General features: G+C 45.8%; 1 protein-coding gene across 1 annotated transcript; it reads right to left on the reverse strand.

Annotated features, from left to right (window-relative positions):
* Positions 1 to 997: 997 nt before the first annotated feature.
* Positions 998 to 18993, reverse strand: PNLIPRP1 (pancreatic lipase related protein 1). Its single transcript, XM_021943723.2, has 11 exons — positions 18222 to 18993; positions 17612 to 17737; positions 15305 to 15439; positions 13846 to 13954; positions 12231 to 12350; positions 12012 to 12131; positions 10034 to 10152; positions 8993 to 9122; positions 6385 to 6493; positions 4974 to 5141; positions 998 to 1138 (listed from the first exon to the last, which is right to left on the reverse strand). The coding sequence occupies exons 1-11, from the start codon at positions 18606 to 18608 to the stop codon at positions 1066 to 1068; spliced, it is 1596 nt and encodes a 531-aa protein (XP_021799415.1). The 5' UTR covers positions 18609 to 18993; the 3' UTR covers positions 998 to 1065.
* Positions 18994 to 19736: the final 743 nt, after the last annotated feature.

Raw genomic sequence — 19736 nt, forward strand, 5'->3', positions numbered from 1 at the left:
GCCGTCTTTATCACCCTCGTTATCACCGCGGTCTTTCGAGCACTCGCCTTGCACCCTGTCCTGTGAGGCCCCTTCCTAAGGTCGCTCCTTTGATCCTCGCCACGACCCTGCTTTGGAGGGACAATCGAAGCCCACTCGCATTCAAGTCTTAAGTTCAATGATAGCTTGACGTGGCCAGGCAGGTTAGAAACAGAAGTCGGCACCAGGACTGCAGGGGTGGGATGCGGGGCTTGGTGAACCACGGGGAGACTCCCTGGGGGCAGTAGTGACCTGGGACACCGCAGGCCAGAAATGCCGCCTGGAAGAACGCCCGCTCCTCCCAGGTCTGTGTGGGTTGGGCCCATGGGTTTGCCAGATTGGCTGGGGGCTCCTCGGGGTCCCAGCCGATTGGCTGATGGAAAAGCCCGTTTCAGCAGGGCCCCCCCTGGGCCCTGCCTCCGCGCCGCTCCGTGCTTAGGCGGCCGCTAGGCAGCCCCGACCCAGGGGAGCGGGACGGAAGCCCGGGAGCACCCTGCACCTGTGCCCGCCTCTGGGCACCTCCCCAGCAGCCAGGGCCAACGAGGGGTCCCCTCACCCTCAAATCTACCTCCTCAGAGAGGCTCGTCCTCCCAGGCCTGCCGCGATCCCTCGGGGTGGTCTCGGTGAGTCAGGGAGGGTCCGTGAAAGAGGGGTCCGGGGCCCGGCCCTCCGGCCTGACGGGGACAGCGGGTCACTCTGTGAGTCTGAACAGCTACCTGCCCCTCTGGGCCTCAGTTTCCTCCCTGTGAAATGAGGGGCGGGGCTAAAGGCTGGTCCCCCTGGAACTGAGGCTCCGGAGTTCAGTCCATCGCCATGAGCTCAGGCACGGAGAAGACAGTCCACCCAGGCACAGGAGCCAGGGAGACTGTGTGACCCAAAGTCAATGGGGAGAAACCCAGGTATGGGGACGTGCTCGGGACATTTGCAAACGTTCCATTCCCTAATGTATCCCCGGGAGGCGGCCGCAGCAGGAGACAGACTCAGAGCATACAGATGCACCAGTGGATTTTATTGGCATGAACGCAGCAGCCACGTAAGCTACGAAGCTTACGCCACGTAGCAGGGCGTGAGGGTGAGCAGCGTATCTTCCCGCACTGTGTCTTCACTACAGAAGTTGTACCTGGGGAGAAAGGGAAGCTTTGTAAGCGTTTGGGGGTCACCTTAGCAAAAGCCAGGTGTTGCTGTTTTTGTTTTTGTTGTTTTTTCTTAAGGGGTTAAGCCCAAGTCACAGCTGATGAATGATTCAGGAGGCCCGAGGGGGCCCTAGGACTGGAGCTGCAACCAGCGCCTGCAGTGCTTGCTGCCTGGAGGCTCTAGGACAAGGTCTGCTATGGTTCTGGAGTGTCACACAGGACGGTGGCCTCCGAAGGAAGGGACTCTCACTCCCTTGTCCCCACAGGTGCCTGGCGGCCACCATAGGCTCAGCAGCCTGGCTTACAGAGGGATGCTGTCCTCCAGTCACTCTCGGAAGGGGACAGCGGCCAACACGCCCTGAGCCCTTCTCATCTGCGGCCAATTATGGGGCATAATTCACTTGCGCAAACTTGATCCTCACCACACGTGTGTGAGGGGGTCTGATTATTAGTTCTACATTACAGGAGAGGAAACTGAGGCACAGAGGGCTCTCCATTAATCAGCAGAATAACAAAGATGCAAAAACAGGTCCATCTGATGCCAGAGGCTGTATTTTCAGGATCACACTTCAAGCCTTCCTTGAGCTTGTCTTCCAGCTCTGGAGTCGGGGGACCTGGCGTTCCTCCCTGGAGTTCCTCATGACCTTGCCCTCCCATGTTTGAATGCTTTGGGGCTAGTTATCTGAGGATTCTGAGGAAGGATGTAATAACTGGGAAGCTAAAGAAAATCAAGATTTTGGTCCAAGCTCTTCTCAGAATCCCCTCATATTTTTTAATAACTTTATTGGGGTATTAATTCCTACTAAAGAACGTGCGCACTAGGATTCCCTCCAATGACACAGTATCAAAAGAGAAAGGCAAGGCCTGGTGTGGTGGCTCGTGCCTGTAATCCCTGCACTTTGGGAGGGCGAGGCGGTTGATCACTTGAGGCCAGGAGTTTGAGACCAGCCTGGCCAACATGGTGAGACCCCGTCTCTACTAAAAATACAAAAATTAGCCAGGCGTGGTGGTGCATGCCTGTAATCCCAGCTACTCAGGAGTCTGAGGCACAAGAATCTCTTGAACCTGGGAGGTGGAGATTACAGTGAGCTGAGATCACGCCACTTATACTCTAGTCTGGACAACAGAACGAGACTCCATTTCAGGCAAAAAAAAAAAAAAAAGAGAGAGAAAGGCAGCCCCTTCATTTGTAGAAGAGGGCTCCTTCTCATGACTGTTGAGAGTTCCATGATAAGAACGCAACATCCCATGATGGTAAATGTAAAAAGTCTTATAATTAACACAAAACAATGCAGATGTAAGCAGTTATTATTGTGGTTCTCTCAGGCCTAGCCACCTGTGAGTTCGGAAGCTTTGCCCCATTTCCTCACTTGTGTTCCTTGGCCCCTTCCCACCTTCTCTTCTGTGTTTCATTTTTTCTTCCAAGAAGCCCTAACCTGGCATCAGAGGCCTCCGATCATATTCCCTGCACTTAGGCCCTGTCACCCCTCATGCACCTGGACCTGTTGCCCTGCCCCGGTGCCTTTCCTCCCTCGTCCTCCCTCCCTCATCCTGAGAGCTGCCCTTCCTTCCATCACAGCCTCCCCGGGGCCCTCTGCTTTCCTCCTTGGCCACTGTCTTTCTGAGCCTCTCTTGGGAGTTCTTTATTTGGTCTTTTGACCTTTCCTGTGAACCATAAGTCTGATTTTTCTCAACAGCTAAACTGTAAGCTCCTTGAGTGTAGGCTCTGTCTTTGCATCCCTTACTATTTGCCAGGCCATACAATAGGTACTTAATAAAGTCATTTGCAAGGGTACATTTACAATAGGTACTTAATAAAGAAAGAGAGGCGGACAGGGAGAAATAAAGAGGGGGAGGGCTGCCTTTCTTTTTGGATACTGTGTCATTGGAGGGAATCCTAGTCTGGCAGGTTCCTTAGTAGGAATTGAAACCCCAATGAGGTTACTAAAAAATATGAGAGGATTCTGAGAAGAGCTTGGACCAAAATCTTGATTTTCTTTAGCTTCTTTATTATTATTATTATTATTATTATTATTATTAAATGTTACTGGCCATTTTCATAACAGGAAAACTTTTGAGTAATTCAACTAATTCAATGTTTTTATTCACCAAGCTAGTTTGAGAGATTTAAAGCTGGTTTTGACTTTCCTCTGTTTAAAAACCTGATGTCTTATATCCAGCTGCTCTTAAGAAAGAGTCTCTGGAGCAGACAGCGAGGGGAGCTGCACTCAGCCACTGGAATGCAGATGACAGCTGATGGGCACAGGGCCTCAGGTGTAGCCTTAAGTACCTTCTGTTCGATTTGCGGAAAGTTCAGAAAGCCTCAGCCTTTCCTCAGAAAACCTAGAAGATGCAATGCCCTGGCTGATTTGGCCTCGTAGGTCTTACCTGTGAGCAAGTCATCTCCTGGGAACACCTCTCATTTTTATTTATTTATTTATTTGTGAGACGGAGTTTCCCTCTTGTCACCCAGGCTGGAGTGCAATGGCACAATCTTGGCTCACTGCAACCTCCGCCTCTCAGGTTCAAGCGATTCTCCTGCCTCACCCTCCCGAATAGCTGGGATTACAGGCATGTGCCACCACGCCCGGCTAATTTTTGTATTTTTAGTAGAGACAGGGTTTCTTCATGTTGGTCAGGCTGGTCTCGAACTCCCGACCTCAGGAGATCCACCCGCCTCGGCCTCCCAAAGTGCTGGGATTACAGGCGTGAGCCACCATGCCCGACTGGACACCTCTCATTTTTAAGATTCCAGTGATGCCACCACCTGACGTGTTTTTAACCACACAGTCCCAGGATTCAGGCCATGGGATGCTTGCTAATGAGGCCTTGGGGAGCTGAATTTTAGAGGCTGAGAATCCTCCGATGGGGTCAGGGAGGAAAGGATTTGGCTGCACCTCCAGCCTGCACAGGGCTCCCCGCCAGCCCGGCCCAGTCTCCTCTATACTATGCTCTAGCTTATAAAGCCTCCTGGTTCCACTGACCACCTAGCAGGGCCAGCCTCTTTGTTCTCCTTGCCTTGTGGGGATAGGGAGAACCTCACTGGGTCACCCAGTCCGAGGAGATCCAGATGTGGAGTCAGCCCCCATTCTACTCTGCCACCCCACCCTCCCCACCTGGGGGAGTGACAGTCTCTGGGACCTGACCTCGGTGACTCCACCTAACCCCAAACTTCAAGACCATTGGTGGCTGAGAGACCAGGATCTCCTTCCCACAAAGCCACATGTTCTACTGACCAGACCTGGGATCTGAGGTTTGAGATAGTCGCTCTGCCCTCTCAGGTCACCACTCCAACTTTTCCTCCAGCTGTCCCTTTTTCCTACCCACGGCCCTGTGCTTATTCAGGCCCAAAGCCAGGGAGACCACAGGTCAGGATCTCACAAGTATTGCAACCCTAGTGCTTTCTTGTCCTATATAAAATTCTCCATCTTTTCCTAAAACCGATTTATTTTCCGTCTTATTATCCTGAAATGTGATTGGTCTTCTCGTCTTTCAAGTATAGCTATTCACTAGCCCATACTTATAAACTTGTACCCTTCAAAAGGATTTCTTGTTCTCTTTCTTATATTTTCTCATTTTACCTTGAAAGTACAGTCTTGTCTTCTGTATTCCCACAGGCAGTGCTGAGAACACCCAATAAGGTGCACCCAACAGAAACGTTTTATGCTCTTTGTCAGTTGCTTGTTTAGGGAGAAGGGGCCACAGATGAGTAAATTTTCTTGACTTTTCTTGCTTAACTATGCGTAACTTTCTGGGGTGGGTTTTCATTATAACATGAATCTCTGCAAACATTTTTCAGCACCAGCCAACAAAGATACATACACGGTCTTCTCTTCTCCCTTTTGCACAGTGATCTTGGCAGCACCCACTTTGGGGAGGGTTGGATTTATCACATTGTTATTCCAAAGAAACTTGACTTTCTCAATTGTTCCAACATCCAGCTTTGCATCAAACTCATAGGAGTGGGTTGAGCCTGGTGTGAGAATCCCCCTTGAAATAGAGAAACATAAACATCCCTGTTCATAGAAATGAGTTCTAATGACCATACAATGCCAGGCTGCTGTTTTCTATTCTAGATTAACAAGATTATTTTTCTGAATTAATTTCCAAATAAAGGATGGAGACATGGAAAAGCCAGCAATATGCAAGCACTGTTCAAACTATGGTTTTCAAAACTCAAGTTTTAAAATTGAATGCTTTCTTATAGAAAATAAAACAGAATTCCTGCATATCATTTTATATTTTTTGGAAGAATTATTTGTACAGTAACAAATTAGCCACATGGTATGGCACAATAAGCATGTGTTATTGTACTAATCAGAAAACCGGATATCTGAAGTAATATTAGATTTACGTTTAAGAAAAAACATCTATTACGAGAGAAAGAGGCCAGGCGTGGTGGCTCACACCCATAATCCCAGCATTTTGGGAGGCCAAGGTGGGCAGATCACTTGAGGTCAGAAGTTCGAGACCAGCCTGGCCAACATGGCGAAACTCCCTCTCTACTGAAAATACAAAAATCAGCCAGGTGTGGTGGCCCATGCCCATAATCTCAGCTACTTGGGAGACTGAGGCACGAGAATTTCTTGAACCCGGGAGGCGGAAGTTGCAGTGAACCAAGATTGTGCCACTGCACTCCAGCCTGGGTGACAGAGCAAGACTCTTTCTTAAAAAAAAAAAAAAAAAAGAGAGAGAGAGAAAGAACGAAATGCCTAGGTTTATAGCAGGAAAGAAAAATTATTAGCAGAAGTCTGCAATTAACTTCAGTCATAAAGTAATAGAGTCCTGCGTTGCTTAACAATGGAGATATGTTCTGAGAAATGTGGCCTTACGTGATTTAATCATTGTGTGGACATCATAGCATGTACTCACACAAACGTTGATGGCACAGCCTACTACATACCTAGGCTGTATGGTACAGCCTATTGCTCCTGGGTTACAAACCTGTACTACACATTACTGTATTGAGTTCTGTAGATGATTGGAATACAGTGGTAAGTGTTTGTGTATCTAAACACCCAAACACAGAAAAAATACACTAAAAATATGGTATTACAAACTTATAGAGCAACTCTTGTGTATGTTGTCCATCAACTAAAATGTTGTTATATGTTACATGACTATAATTAAAAACCATTGACATATGAAGAGATGATAAGTGTTCAAATTAAGTGTGTGGTTTGAAGACTGTGTATATCATCAAATGAGACGTAGTATTAAAATGGCAAATTACCTGAAGATACTGTACTGCTGAGTGTTTCCCTTATTTCCAAACAAAGCAACTTTGATCTCACCAGTGGCTGTTCTTCCAGACAGTGTGATGGAAACCCCATATCTCCAGCCTGCACAGGAGATGGAAGAGTTCAATTTATTCACATACAAATTAGGTAGCTTACATCCCAGACTTGTCTCCTTCTCTTACTCTGAGGCATCAAAGCATAAGAAATTCTTTTTAAAAAAATTATTATTATTTTTTTGAGATGGAGTCTCACTCTGTAACCCAGGCTGTAGTGCAGTGGTGCAATCTTGGCTCACTGCAACCTCCGCCTCTCCGGTTCAAGTGATTCTCATGCCTCAGCCTCCCTAGTAGCTGGGACTACAGGCACACAATACCACACCTGGCTAATTTTTGTATTTTTAGCAGAGACAGAGTTTCACCATGTTGGTCAGGCTGGTCTCCAACTCCTGACCTCAAGTGATCCACCCATGTCAGCCTCCCAAAGTGCTGAGAATACAGACATGAGCCACCACGCACAGCCAAAGTATAAGAAATTCTACTTGTTAATCTACAAATCAAACAAGGCCTTAAGGAGAAGTATATATTCAGCAATATCTCCCTCTAGAACTGCATTGCCCAGTGAGGAGGTCACTAGCCACATGTGGCTGCTTACATTTAAATCCAAATTAAATACAATTACAAATTTAGTTTCTCAAACTCATTAGCTGTGTTGCAAATGTTAAATTGCCACATGAGGCTAATGGCTACACAGAATATGCCCCTCATTGCAGAAAGTTCTATTGGCCAACTCTGCCCCAGAATGACAGTACAGTGAGTTAAGGTGAAGAGAGAGGGAATAGGGGCTTGTCTCCACATTTGGGAAGGTAGCTTGGGAGTGCAGCCTGGCAACCACCTCGAGGACAGGGACTGTGTTTCATCTTTGCTCCCCAGGACCCTGGGCAGTCTCTAGCACAGGGTAGGTGCACGAGCAGTTGTCACTTAGGCTTCTACCTGAAGTGCTGTCCCAGGGCCTGCATGCACACACACACACACAAATACAAATGCATATGTACAAACATACGCATGTGCGTGCACACACACAAATACATCTACACAAACATACGCATGTGCGTGCACACACACAAATACATATACACAAACATGCATGTGTATGTGCACACACACAAACCTACACACATATAACCACACACATACACATAGACACCCACATATGAATACACACACATGCATCCACATGTACATAAACATACAGACACACATACATACATATATAAACACATGCATACACACAAAGGTACATGCACACACAAACACACTCACACATGCATGCATACACCCACACATGTGCACGGATGTACATTAATATACACACACATGATTCTTGCCTAACTCCTGTTCATCTTTCATATATTCAGAGACCTTGTCCCTGACCCTCCTTCTGGTCAGGGCCAGGTTCCCTGTCCCATAATGTCATGGCAACAGCCACCAATCCCAACACGCTTGTAATTGCTTGCTCAGTTTCTCTCTTCGGCTGGATTATTAATTTCCTGAGAGGAGTGTCTTGTTCATCCCTGCATCCTCAGTGTCTAGCATAGTCTGTGGCCCATGAATAAGTGTTGATTGAGGAATGAATACATGATTTTTGAAAGTTTAATTTGTTGTTGAAATATTGGCAAGTATTTCATGCATCACAACATCAGTGGAAGGATTGATTAACCAATGTCTTCTTACAAAAAAATACAGAGTGATATATATGGTGATAGAAATGTTCTGTATTTTGATTTGGAGGTGGTTACACAACTATTCATTTGTCCAAACTCATAGAAGTGTATGTTAAAAAGCGTGCATTTTGCCGAATATAAATTATACCTCAATAACTCTGACTTTAAAAACTATGTAAGATGTGTTATATATTTATATGAATATATAACCTCTGTCTTTACTGGGCCACCTCCTATGGAACGGTCATAGGGCAAGTTGGTACTAAGTGGTCCGAATATGCCCAGTCTCTACCCTGTGTCTTAGTCCATTGTCTTAGTCCATTCAGCTGGTTTTAGAGAGAAACCATCCTTCCCCCTGATTCCCACCTGCACTCCACCAGCAAGGCAGCCCCTGGGCATCAGGGATGCATAGACAGAGGGGAAATCACAGTATGGAGCTGAGCTTCTTAAGGGACACAGCCCAGCAAAGAGCTGGTACCAATTACATCTTTGCTGAATGAAGAGAAGAACAGGTATGTCTGATGCGGCCTTAAAAAGGAAAGAAACAATGAACTGTGGAGTGGTAAAAATTCAGGGTAGCTGGTCACAAGGATGTGCAAACTGGCCTCATCCTATTAATTATACTGTTTGCTTGCTCTCATTTCATGCCAGAGAAATACAAGGGCTTGCTCTCATTTCATGCCAGAGAAATAGAATGGAAGAAATGCACACTCTTTCTAAATCCTCAGTTGACTTGTAACTGGGATAGTTTGGGTGAATGTGCCCATTTCTAAGATAATCAAAATGTAGGCACAAATATTTCAGGTTGAAAGCAAGCCCCTCATTTGTAACAGAAACTATATACTTGCTTTACATGGGCAGGTAGTCAAAGTGCAACTTACGAGCGAAATTGCTAGCCTCTCCTGTGTTCAAGAAGAATTTCTGCTGCTCTTCACTTGTCCTGCCAGCAAATTTATCAGCATAGTGACCCATCTGTGGGCATCCTTGATCCGGACAGGGGAAGCACTTGTCCTAATGAGAAGAGATAGATGGGACTGTAAGGAGAATTTGTATTTGTATGATTGATAGATCTGAGGGAGCAGACACTCAATTTTCCTACAGCCTAAGCGTTCTCCTTTGTGACAGCAAGGGGGTTGGGGCAGATGATCTCTAAGTTACCTTCATCTGGATCAGGGTTCCCAACTTTTAGGCACAACACATTAGAATTATTTGAGGAGCTTGAAAAAGTACTGATGCCCAGGACCTAGGTTAGATCAATTATACCTTCCGTTAAATGGTGAGGTGGTGAATGATAAGCAGCCAACTCTCTGGGACAAAAACCCTGGATTGCAGTGCCTACCAATTTCAGTGGTGTAAATACTCTGACTGTGGCCAATTTCAGGCTACCAACATGATGTCTCTGAATGTGGAGTTGGGAAGGGATACTCACACTGGCTCTCGTGAGCCAGAATAGGCAGTCTCTAGCCTATCATTCTTCCATCTCTTCCCTTGTTGCCAGTCTGGCATATAGGACTCCAGCATCCACCTTGCTTTCTCTCTGGTGTGAATTATTCTCTGTACATTCTTCTACTCTTGCTCTGCCCGTGCCAGAAATGTGCATTCCTGTGTTTTCTAAACGCTCTCATTTTTAAGCCAGATTCAGAGGTCGCCTCCTGCAGGGAGCCTCTCTGTATCATTGAATTGACTGCTCTTTCTCTCTGATTTCCCAGTTTTCCTCTGCCACATGACTTATCTCATCGAAAATTTTAGCCACCTCCTGCCTAAAGTTGTTTACGTCTTTTCCTCTTCCACTCCACAGGACCATGAACTCTGAGGGATAATGCAAAACATGTAGTGAGAAGGCATTGCAAATCCCAAACACAGCAGGACAACAGTCCCACAGTGGGGTGATGCCCATTGCTGGAGGCAGGACAATAGCTTACAGACTCAAAGGACTTGTAGGAAGTGCAGGGGTATGCAGCAAACCCATCGGGGTCGAGGATGCTTTCCAAGTAATACTTGTAGCTTCTTAGGTGATTACAAGCCACAAAATCCCGGGTTCCTGGGAAAACAATTAAGGAAGCCTGAACAGGTGGTTGGGGGGCTGAAACAGCTTCTCTGCCTCTCTCTCCAAATGAGATGGTTCCAAAGTAGGACCATACTTTCAGAAACTTAAGATAAATCCAAAATTCAGCCACAATAATGACAATTAACATATAGAGGGTGCTTTCTGTGTACCAGGCAACGTTCTGATCACTTTACATGCCTTGTCCATGTAATCCTCAGTCTTCCTAGGAGGTGGGTACTATATCATTCCTATTTATACATTATCATCTCATCCCTATTTTACAGAAAGAACTACAGAGTATAGGCTCAGATTTACAGTTTAGCTAATAGGTGGGAAAGCTGGTAATTAAACCCATGCCCATCTGGTCTTGAGCCCATCCCTCCAACTTTTGTGCCATCTCATGTCCCAGGCACCATGCTGGAGGTCCTCAAAGACATGACTAGATGTGACATGACCAAGCCAATGTGAGGACATTTCCATGCAGCAGTTATACAAATAAAAACAAGGACTGTAGAACTTTAGGTGGCTTTGTATGAGCTTCACTCTCATAGTGTCTTGATTTTCCTTGCAACCTTTCTTGGCTCCCTGCAACTCCTGCCAAGTGACAAATGTTACCTTGCACCTTCTAGACCTGGCCTGAGCTTGCTGGGCCATTACTGATGAAGAGTTTCAGCTGCCCTATGCATGCAAACCCTCACAAGGCTGTGACAGACAAACTGCTTATGTCCTCATTTTAAAAAATTATTATTATTACTATTTTTTGAGATGGAGTTTCACTCTGGTTGCCCAGGTTATGGTGCAATGGCATGGTCTCGGCTCACTGCAACCTTTGCCTCCTGGGTTCAAATGATTCTAATACCTCAGCCTCTCGAGTAGCTGGGATTGCAGGCACACACCACCACACCTGGCTAAGTTTTGTATTTTTAGTGGAGATGGGGTTTTACCATGTTGGCCAAGCTGGTCTCAAACTCCTGACCTCAAATGATCTGCCTGCCTTGGCCTCCCAAAGTGCTGGGATTATAGGCATGAGCCATCATGCCCGGCCTGTCTTCATTCTTAATATTTGCTTTGATGGCATCCATATATGCCAAGCCATTTTGATGAAATTCAATAAAAATCTTTACTCATTACATTTGGTCAGACTACTAAGGGTTTTTTCCTGTGTGGTGCCACATGATAAGTCTGGATGAAAACTTCACCTGTCCATTGTCCTTTTGGCCTCATTAGATACAGAGTCAGAGCTGTGTCTGCAGGATGCCCTTTCTTTCCAAGTGCGCTAGATCAACAACAAAGAATAACCATGTCCAATAACAGTCTCCCATCTCACCTTCCTTAACTGTGACTGCTCCTCATTCCTACTCAACATAGGTGAGCAATGGCTCTCATTGTGTAAATAGGCTTGCCGTGGGAACTACTGGGAATATTCTCATTCTAGCTACAGAAGGGGAGGTGATTACATCATTTTGAACCTTATCACTGATTCCCGAGGGAGAATTTGTAGCAAAAGTCTCTTAGTTACAGTCAGGATGTTTGCTCTTATGCTATTTCCTGGCTCTATCAGGTAACTACCAATTGATTGTTGGAGTCATAGCTTTAAGTGACAGTTTTATAATTCTTTGTTGCTTGTACGTGCCAGGACATCCACAGCAATGTTTTAAGGAAGCACAAAAGCAGTAAAGCTGAGATATAACAAATACTATGTAGCTACATTTTTTTCCGAAATAATCCTCAGAAGAGGGAATTGTATATTTTTAAAGACAGTTTCATTTTTATTGTTAAGATTTGCTATACAAAGGTATTGGTCGCTCCAGGAAAGCACCTGTCCTGTTCCCCTCACCCCACCACGACTTTACCTGCCCAGATGCCATCTAGATCCACAATCTGAGACAGGGCATTCTTCTTGCATCCCGGCATGTTCTCTCCTCCGTTAGGGAAGAAGTCAAGATGGCCCATCTGTTGATTCGTTCCAAAACCTGAAATGTTTAGAACAGCAATGAGCTTTCTGTCATGCAGGACTTTCATGCTTAAAACACAGTCACGCATGCTCACAGCTGGAGCATCGTGGGCCTCACCCAAGAATGGGATCAGGGGAGCTGCATCCGTGTGAATCACATCAACAAAGTCAGCATCAGAGGGATCTAGTCGCACCTCTTCAGGAGTACCTTCAAAACTTGCTTCTACAGGATCCAACCCTGAAAGAGATGATCAGCACTGCAGAACAATAGACCTGACTGTAGATGTCAGCAGCACCAAGGTGTACAGCTGCCCAGGCTATGCTACCCAAATCAAGGGGTACCATGCCCCGGAGTTGTGCACTGCCATGACCGTGGGTGCTAAATATGAGGACACAGAGTCTGAATGTGGTTCATTACAAAGGGGTTCCCAGTGGCATGGATAGAGGAGGGCAGATGAGCAAAGAAATTTAGATTTTGTTTAAGCAAGGATTTTTTCCACACCAGAGTCTCCCATTTCCTTGTGTATCTTTCTTCTTCAACATCCTTTCTCTCCTCAAGTTTGTAGAAAGAAAGGGGTGAAGCAATGTGGTATCATAGTTAAGAACACAGGTTCTGGGTCTAGGTTGCCTGGCTCCAAATTCCTACTCAGCTGCTTCTGGGGCAAGACGCATGACCTTGAGCATGTCACTCTACCATTTTGTACTTCAGGTTCTTCATTTTACAAAATGGGGTGATAATGGCATCTGTTTGATATGTTTGTTATGGATTAAATGAGTTGCTATGTAGCACTTAGCACAATGCCTCATGTATACTCATGGGTGTATACGTAAGATATTAATAATTATTATTTTTGACAATTTTCCTTCTTAGCAGGGATCTTGGATTTGTTAATAGTTTTTGAAGGCTTGGTTAGAGCAGCTGATAAAATAGGAACATGAATGTAGTTGCCAGCTGAAAATAACAGAGAGATTTCTTATAAAGAGTTGCTTGAACCAAACATCAGCAAAACTAGGTCTGGATCTCGGTTCTCCCACTGACGGGTTGTGTGGCTTTGGGCAAGTTATTTGCATCCCTGAGCCTTTTTCTTCAGTTCTGAGAATTACATGAGAAAATATAAATTTTTGTGCAATATTTGGGATAAGCAGGCACTTAATCTATGCTTACTATAATAATTATAATAACATTATTATTATGATCACCATCATATTATGTAGATATATCTTGTTGCTGTTATAATTCAAATGCTTTGATTGGGTTAAAAGAATGCTTTTGGCCATAACGGCGACTGGGTTTCTTCTACCAGTAGAAGCAGTGGGAAACAATTTTTAGATTCTATTCTGCCCTTGATTTCAAAGAGAAGGGAGAAAGACTTGGCAATATAGACCCTCCTTGATTATGTTTCGCTTATGTTGATACTAGTCTCACTGTGCGTTTTCCTGGGTGCCCAGTCCTGCTGAGAAACCAACACCACCAGAAAACTGGGACTTAGAAAGGAGGCACTAGGACAGAGGTGGAAGAAGCAAAGAGGAGCAAAATCACCCTTCCCTTGCCATGATGGTGGCACATGAGCTTCTTGGGGGGCTCCCTAAAATGTTCTGTGTAGGCTCCAAGCAGCTCTCTCACAGCCAAGGGGGCAGTCTCCTTCAGGGGAGCTCTGAACTGGGCTGCATTCTTGAGACCTCATTCTGGGGTTTCTGGGGACAAAACTGGGGCCCTGCCCCTGGGGCCTTACCTGTAATCCTGCTCAGGCCCGGAGTCTTGCTCCCTGCCTCTCCAGCCACGTGGGCTCCCAGGCTGTGGCCGATGAGGTGAACTTTGGAAGGTGGATAGCTGAACTCTGTCTGGAGAGCGGGGATTGTATTTTCAGGACATTTTTTTTGCTGTAGTTTTTCTAAAATGCCAGCCTGATGGATATTACTCCTCTGCTGAAAAACTTCCATGCCTCTCATTGCCTTCAGGATCAAGCCCAAACTCATTTTGAAGGCCTCAGAGGTTTCCTAACTCACCATCTATTTTTCTAGACTCTTCAGCCAAACCCTTTGTTGAACTTTCAGACCCTCGATTACATCATAGCCTCTCACCTCTGGGCCTGGTTCGTTCTTCTCTTCCTGTTGTTGCCTATCCCCCAAGCACTTGCCAGCTAACATCAACAGACTAGCCTTCAGCTCTCAATTTAGACATCTCTTCCTTGGGAGGGGAGACCTCCTTAATCCCTTTCCCTGCCCTATCAGTGTGGATTAGCTGCCTTCTATGTGTTCCTGCAAAGCTCCTACCCTCCCCATCAGAACCCACTAATAGATCACACTCTACTGGCATTGCAAGTCTTCACTGCAAGCTCCTTGATGGTCTGGGACCTCATGTATCTTTTTTACTTCCTCACACACTCCTGACACTGTGCTCCAAAAAAACTGGTGAACGAGCAAATCAAATAGAGCTATGAGGTATTTGCACGTGTTGATCTCGGAGACATTCACCCAAAGGCACTTCGTTTATTGGTCTCCCATACTTCTTGTACAAATACCATGGGTTTTGATTTCTGCAGGAGTGCAGAAGTTGGTTATTTTGTAGACCCTTTAGCTCTAAGAGAAATGGCTCTGGTCATTACCTAGTACAGAAAATAGTCACAAAGGATTAGAAACTTAAAGAATTAAAGACTGAAAGAGTTAGCTAAAATGAAACAGTGTAGGAAGAAAGAAGTGAAATGATTGCGGCAGAAGGAATTCCCCAACATCAACAGCAACCACACCACCAGGCCAGCAGAGTTGACACATGCCAATTGCAAGTACTGCCCGTTGGCTCTCTGTGGCTCTCTCTGGCCATGCTGTGTTTCACCCCAAACAGAGCCCACCTGGTGTTGTGGGTGAATTCTGAAGCTAGATGGTCTGGATCAAAAGGCACCTCTCCTATTCATTTGCTTTATGACTTTGGGAGCAAACTAGTTAAACTTTCTGGGCCTCACTTTCTTTATCTGTAAATTGAAGATGATTTAAAAACAAAAAACACTTTCTAAGTGTTAGCAATTCTCATGTTTGCTTCCACTGGCGTGTCATCATGAAGGCAAATTTCAGAGTTTTAGAAGTAAGATCTGGATATCAATTTTTTCTCCTTTAATCCATAACTCTCAGCTGCATCTCTACCAGAGACCAGCAGGCACTACTTCCCTCCTCACATAGGCCAGCCAGCTGACTCACCGAGAGGATGTCGAGCATCTGGGCCACCTGGGCGCCCACCACTCGCGCATTGTTGGCGGCCTGTGTGTAGGTGGTTTGGGAGCCCTTCTTCCAGTCCACACAGATGCAATTCACCTCCTCCACCTTGAACAGGTTCTGGTAATGGGGAGATAGCGGGGTTGGGGAGATCATGGGAGCAGGGGAAACCTTATCCAGCCAGGGCTCAGAAATGGTCACTTCTCTCTTCTCCCAGCTAGGGCATGAGATAAACTAGACTCTATTAGGGAATCCTGTTGGTAATTAAGAGTTATCCTTCAGGGCGAATGCTATGAGAAAGGCAAACTGATTTCCCCTCCAGCTTGCAGATTAATTGGAAGCTGGCCACTCTCTGGTTTCCTTCAACCAAACTCAGTAAGGTTGATTAGGAAGGGAAAAACAATTGCATCATGAAAAGAGTCCTGTTTCGAAAAAGAAAAGGCGTAGGTGCAATCTCCGGTGGCCAGTGTCAAAATGACCTTGCGGATTTGACTATGAGGCATCCGTTCAGGCTCTTGGCGATACCGCAGCCTGCTGGGCGTTTACAGAGCTGGAAAGTGAGAGAGAAGCTTCACTATTTTTATAGTCACGATGACACAGTACTTCATGGAGAAGACACATGTAGATATTTGAAAAACAGAACTGTACTGATTTAAAAGAGATTGAAGAATTCTGGAAGGAAAATGTCTTCCTGAATATCGAAGAAGCTGATATATCTTTAGGAGTTCTGCCAGGCAGTACATATTACCAGCTTGAATTTAAAAGGGTACTATAAATTTAAAATCCACTTGGAACCATTCCACATACAGTATACTAATATGTGTGATCACTTGCACAGAGATAGTGGGAGTTTTCTCCTCAGGACTTTTCTTTTCTTTTTTGAGACAGTCTCGCTTTGTCACCCAGGCTGGAGTGCAGTGGCGCGATCTCAGCTCACTGTAACCTCCGCCTCCTAGTTTAAGCGATTCTCTTGCCCCAGCCTCCTGAGTAACTAGGACTACAGGCGCCTGCGACCACACTTGGCCAATTTTTGTATTTTTAGTAGAGACAGCGTTTCACCATGTTGGTCAGGTTAGTCTCGAACTCCTGACCTCAGGTGATCCACCCACCTCGGCCTCTCAAAGTGCTGGGATTACAGGCATGAACCACGGCGCCTGGCCAGGACATTCATTTTCAAGCTATCCTGAGGAACTTTTCACAAGCCTGGATAATTTGGAGCATAAACTGCATCAATAACATGCTTATTAATGATAGGACAGGAAAGGTGCCAAGAGTGAAATGCCTGCTAAACCAAGGCCAAGTGCAGAATGACTTTAATTTTCTGGGTTTGTAATTTTTCCTTTTGACATTACCGGTTGGTGTTATTAATGTATGTGTGGAAGGCAGGCTCCTGGGGTAAATTCTTAGATGGCAGAAAAATCGATTGAACCAGTCTCCACATAAAGAGAAAGGATGACAGTATATTGTGGTATATCGCACGCACGTGTGTGTTTGTGCGCATATGCACAAGTTGCACACATGTCCGTGTGTGTGTATACACATGTGTGTATTCTTCTGTTGCTCTCCTTCTGACCTATATTACATGTAGGTGGCACTTTCTACTCTGTCATTGTAGTAACTCAATTTTAGTTTTCTGTTTTTCTTTTCTTTTTTTTTTTTTTTTTTGAGATGGAGTCTTGCTCTGTTGCCCAGGCTGGAGTGTAGTGGCACAATATTGGCTCACTACAACCTTTGCCTCCTGGGTTCAAGCGATTTTCCTGCCTCAGCCTCCCAAGTAGCTGGGACTACAGGCGCCTGCCACCACACCAGGCTGATTTTTGTGTTATTAGTACAGATAGGGTTTCACCATGTTCACCAGGCTGGTCTCGAACTCCTGACCTCAGGTGATCCACCCACCTCGGCCTCCCAAGGTGCTGGGATCAATTAAATGGTCACAGAAACACATGTCAGCCTCTCAGGGATATGGGAAAGATTTGAACAAAAAAAGCCCTATAGTCCCTTGTTTATGGGATACAAAGTACTCTCACTAAAAATGGAAGCAGAAAACATCGGGCCTTGGTTTAACCGGAAATTGGATAGTAGGAGTATTTTTCTAATAGCGAATGTGGTTGCTTCAGGGTGTAGACGTAGTGCAGAAACATGGAAAGGCATTTTAATTTTTGTGAAGAGAAACATTTTAATTGCATAAAGTTATCTAATATGTAAAGTTTTCTTGAGTGCATAAAGCGAGGCAGAGATGTCAGCAGGAAGTGTTGGCCTCAGCTGGCCACAGGGATCAGAGCCGGCTCCTACCTTGCACATGTCTATCACCCAGCGCTCATCTCCTTTGTCTATGAAGCCGTGGATGATGAATCGGGTCTTTCTGTCTGTTTGAAAATTTGATGCCTCAATTGTTGATGGATCAGAGGGGAGGAGAATCTGTGACAAATGCAGAAGTGCTGCATGTTCTCGCAGCCCAGCCTCACAGGCCTGTTTTTCTCCTTCCTCATCTCCGCCTGTCCCACTGCCTCTACTTTTCAAAGCTTAGCAAAAAGCCACCTCTTCCATGAAGCCCACCCCGATCTCCCTTTTCCTGCCCCATCTCTCCAGGTGAGTAATCACTGCTTCTACTAGGCCTGGATTGTGGTTTGAGTTCTTACCTTCCCTGTGGTTCTTGTTAGACAGTAAGCTGTTTGCTCCAGACCAGAATCACACAGCAGCTAGAGGTTCTGGCAAATGCGAACCATTCATTCATTCAAACCAACATTACTAATGACCTGCTCTGTCTAGGTCTAGCCAGGTCTGGGGGGCAGCTTGAGGGATGGGGTGGGGCATGGTGGAGGAAGGGGGCACAGAGATAAGGTGCAGGGTGGGCATAGCCCCGTGCCCAGTTACAGTGACATTAACATGACAGAGGTCTCACTTGAAAGTTGTTTGGGTTTTCGTTGGTGTACAGCAGGAAGCGGGTGCCGATCTTCTCAGGGGTCCAGGGGAGAATTTTTAAGGGCCTGATTGCTGTCCCGCCCCAGGGCTCAGTGTCAGAAAAGCACCCGAGGTCCTCATAGCAAACTTCTTTTCCTGCAGAGAAAGGTTGAATCTGCTTAAGGATCTGCTCTCGAGGCGTGCTCTGGGGTGTCACTGCTGTTCGGGCCTGGTCACTCTTCTGTTCAGGGACAGTCTGAAGACAATGGATGAAACTACTGCAACCCCTCCCACTCTCTTCTTGACCCCAGTGCCCACCTACTGGCCTGGTAGCAGTCCTATTGAATCCCACAGGGACACCACTGGCACCTTTGTTTAGAACTACCATCAAAACTGGAAAGTTCTAAGCCCCATTCCTAGCTCTTCTGATACATTTATTTGACTAATGTGATAATGGGCATTGATAAGTCAATATGTTAACTCAGGCAGATGTTTCATGCTTTACTTAGAAATGTCTGGCCTTGGGCTCCCCGAGCATGAAGGTAGGCCACTGGGGGGATCCCCAGAAACAGGTCTCACTTAAACTGCCTAGCCTACTCTCCCAGGCAGAGTGCCAGCCCACCTCTTCTCTCCGGTACCCTGGAGCTGCTGGGAGCCCTGCCACAGTTAAAGCTTTCTCTGGCCAGGGCTGAGAGCTTAAGTTTAAGCCCTTCCTACGGGGCAGGAGTGGTGTTTCTTACCTTTGGCTGCTCCCAGCAGGAAAAGTGTGATTGTCCAGAAGATCAGCATCTACAATAAATTCAAACATAACTCAGTTTCACCAGGCATTGCCAGAGCAGTGAGCACCGACGCCCTTGACTTCAGTACTGTTTGCCTCACCTGTACGTCACAGCAGGGGGAAAGGAGTGGCAAAGGTGGCTTACCCTGTCTAATGTTCCAGATGTTCTCTCCCACCAGATCGAGTATCCAGGCCTTTCTAAAAATATATATTCCAGCCTTATCATTTGGACACTACTTCAAGAAAACAGCAGGTGATGATAACCCATGCTGTGTGCGCTTAATACTTTAATCTGCCCGAATACACAAAACAAGATTAATAATAGCTGTCAAGTCTTCCCACAAGTCTGGAAAGATGACAGAATGCTTGGTTAAAACAGGGAGTGAGGTCACCAACCTTTCACCTATATAACTATGCATGTACTTGTGAGCTGAATGGGCCCCCACTTTTCAATTTTCTATTTCATCACCAAATAGTTTACAAGTCTCAATAGGGACACAGCAGCAAACCCTAAAAATAGAGGGTAGTATTTCTCACTTAGAATAGATGAAAATACCCGCAAATAGTTGAAAGTAAAGAGAAATCTCTGATTAAGAAAACCTCTTCTCTCTCTCTTTCTGTCTCTCTCTCTCTCTCTCTCTCTCTCTCAATTTTCCTCTCTCTCTTTCAAAGACTAGGAATACTGGGCATCTGAGCTTTGGAGAAAAATTCAACAGCCCCCACAGTAGCCTCTGACCA

Source organism: Papio anubis, chromosome 11 (genome assembly GCF_008728515.1).
Source record: "Papio anubis isolate 15944 chromosome 11, Panubis1.0, whole genome shotgun sequence".
NCBI lineage: Eukaryota > Metazoa > Chordata > Mammalia > Primates > Cercopithecidae > Papio > Papio anubis.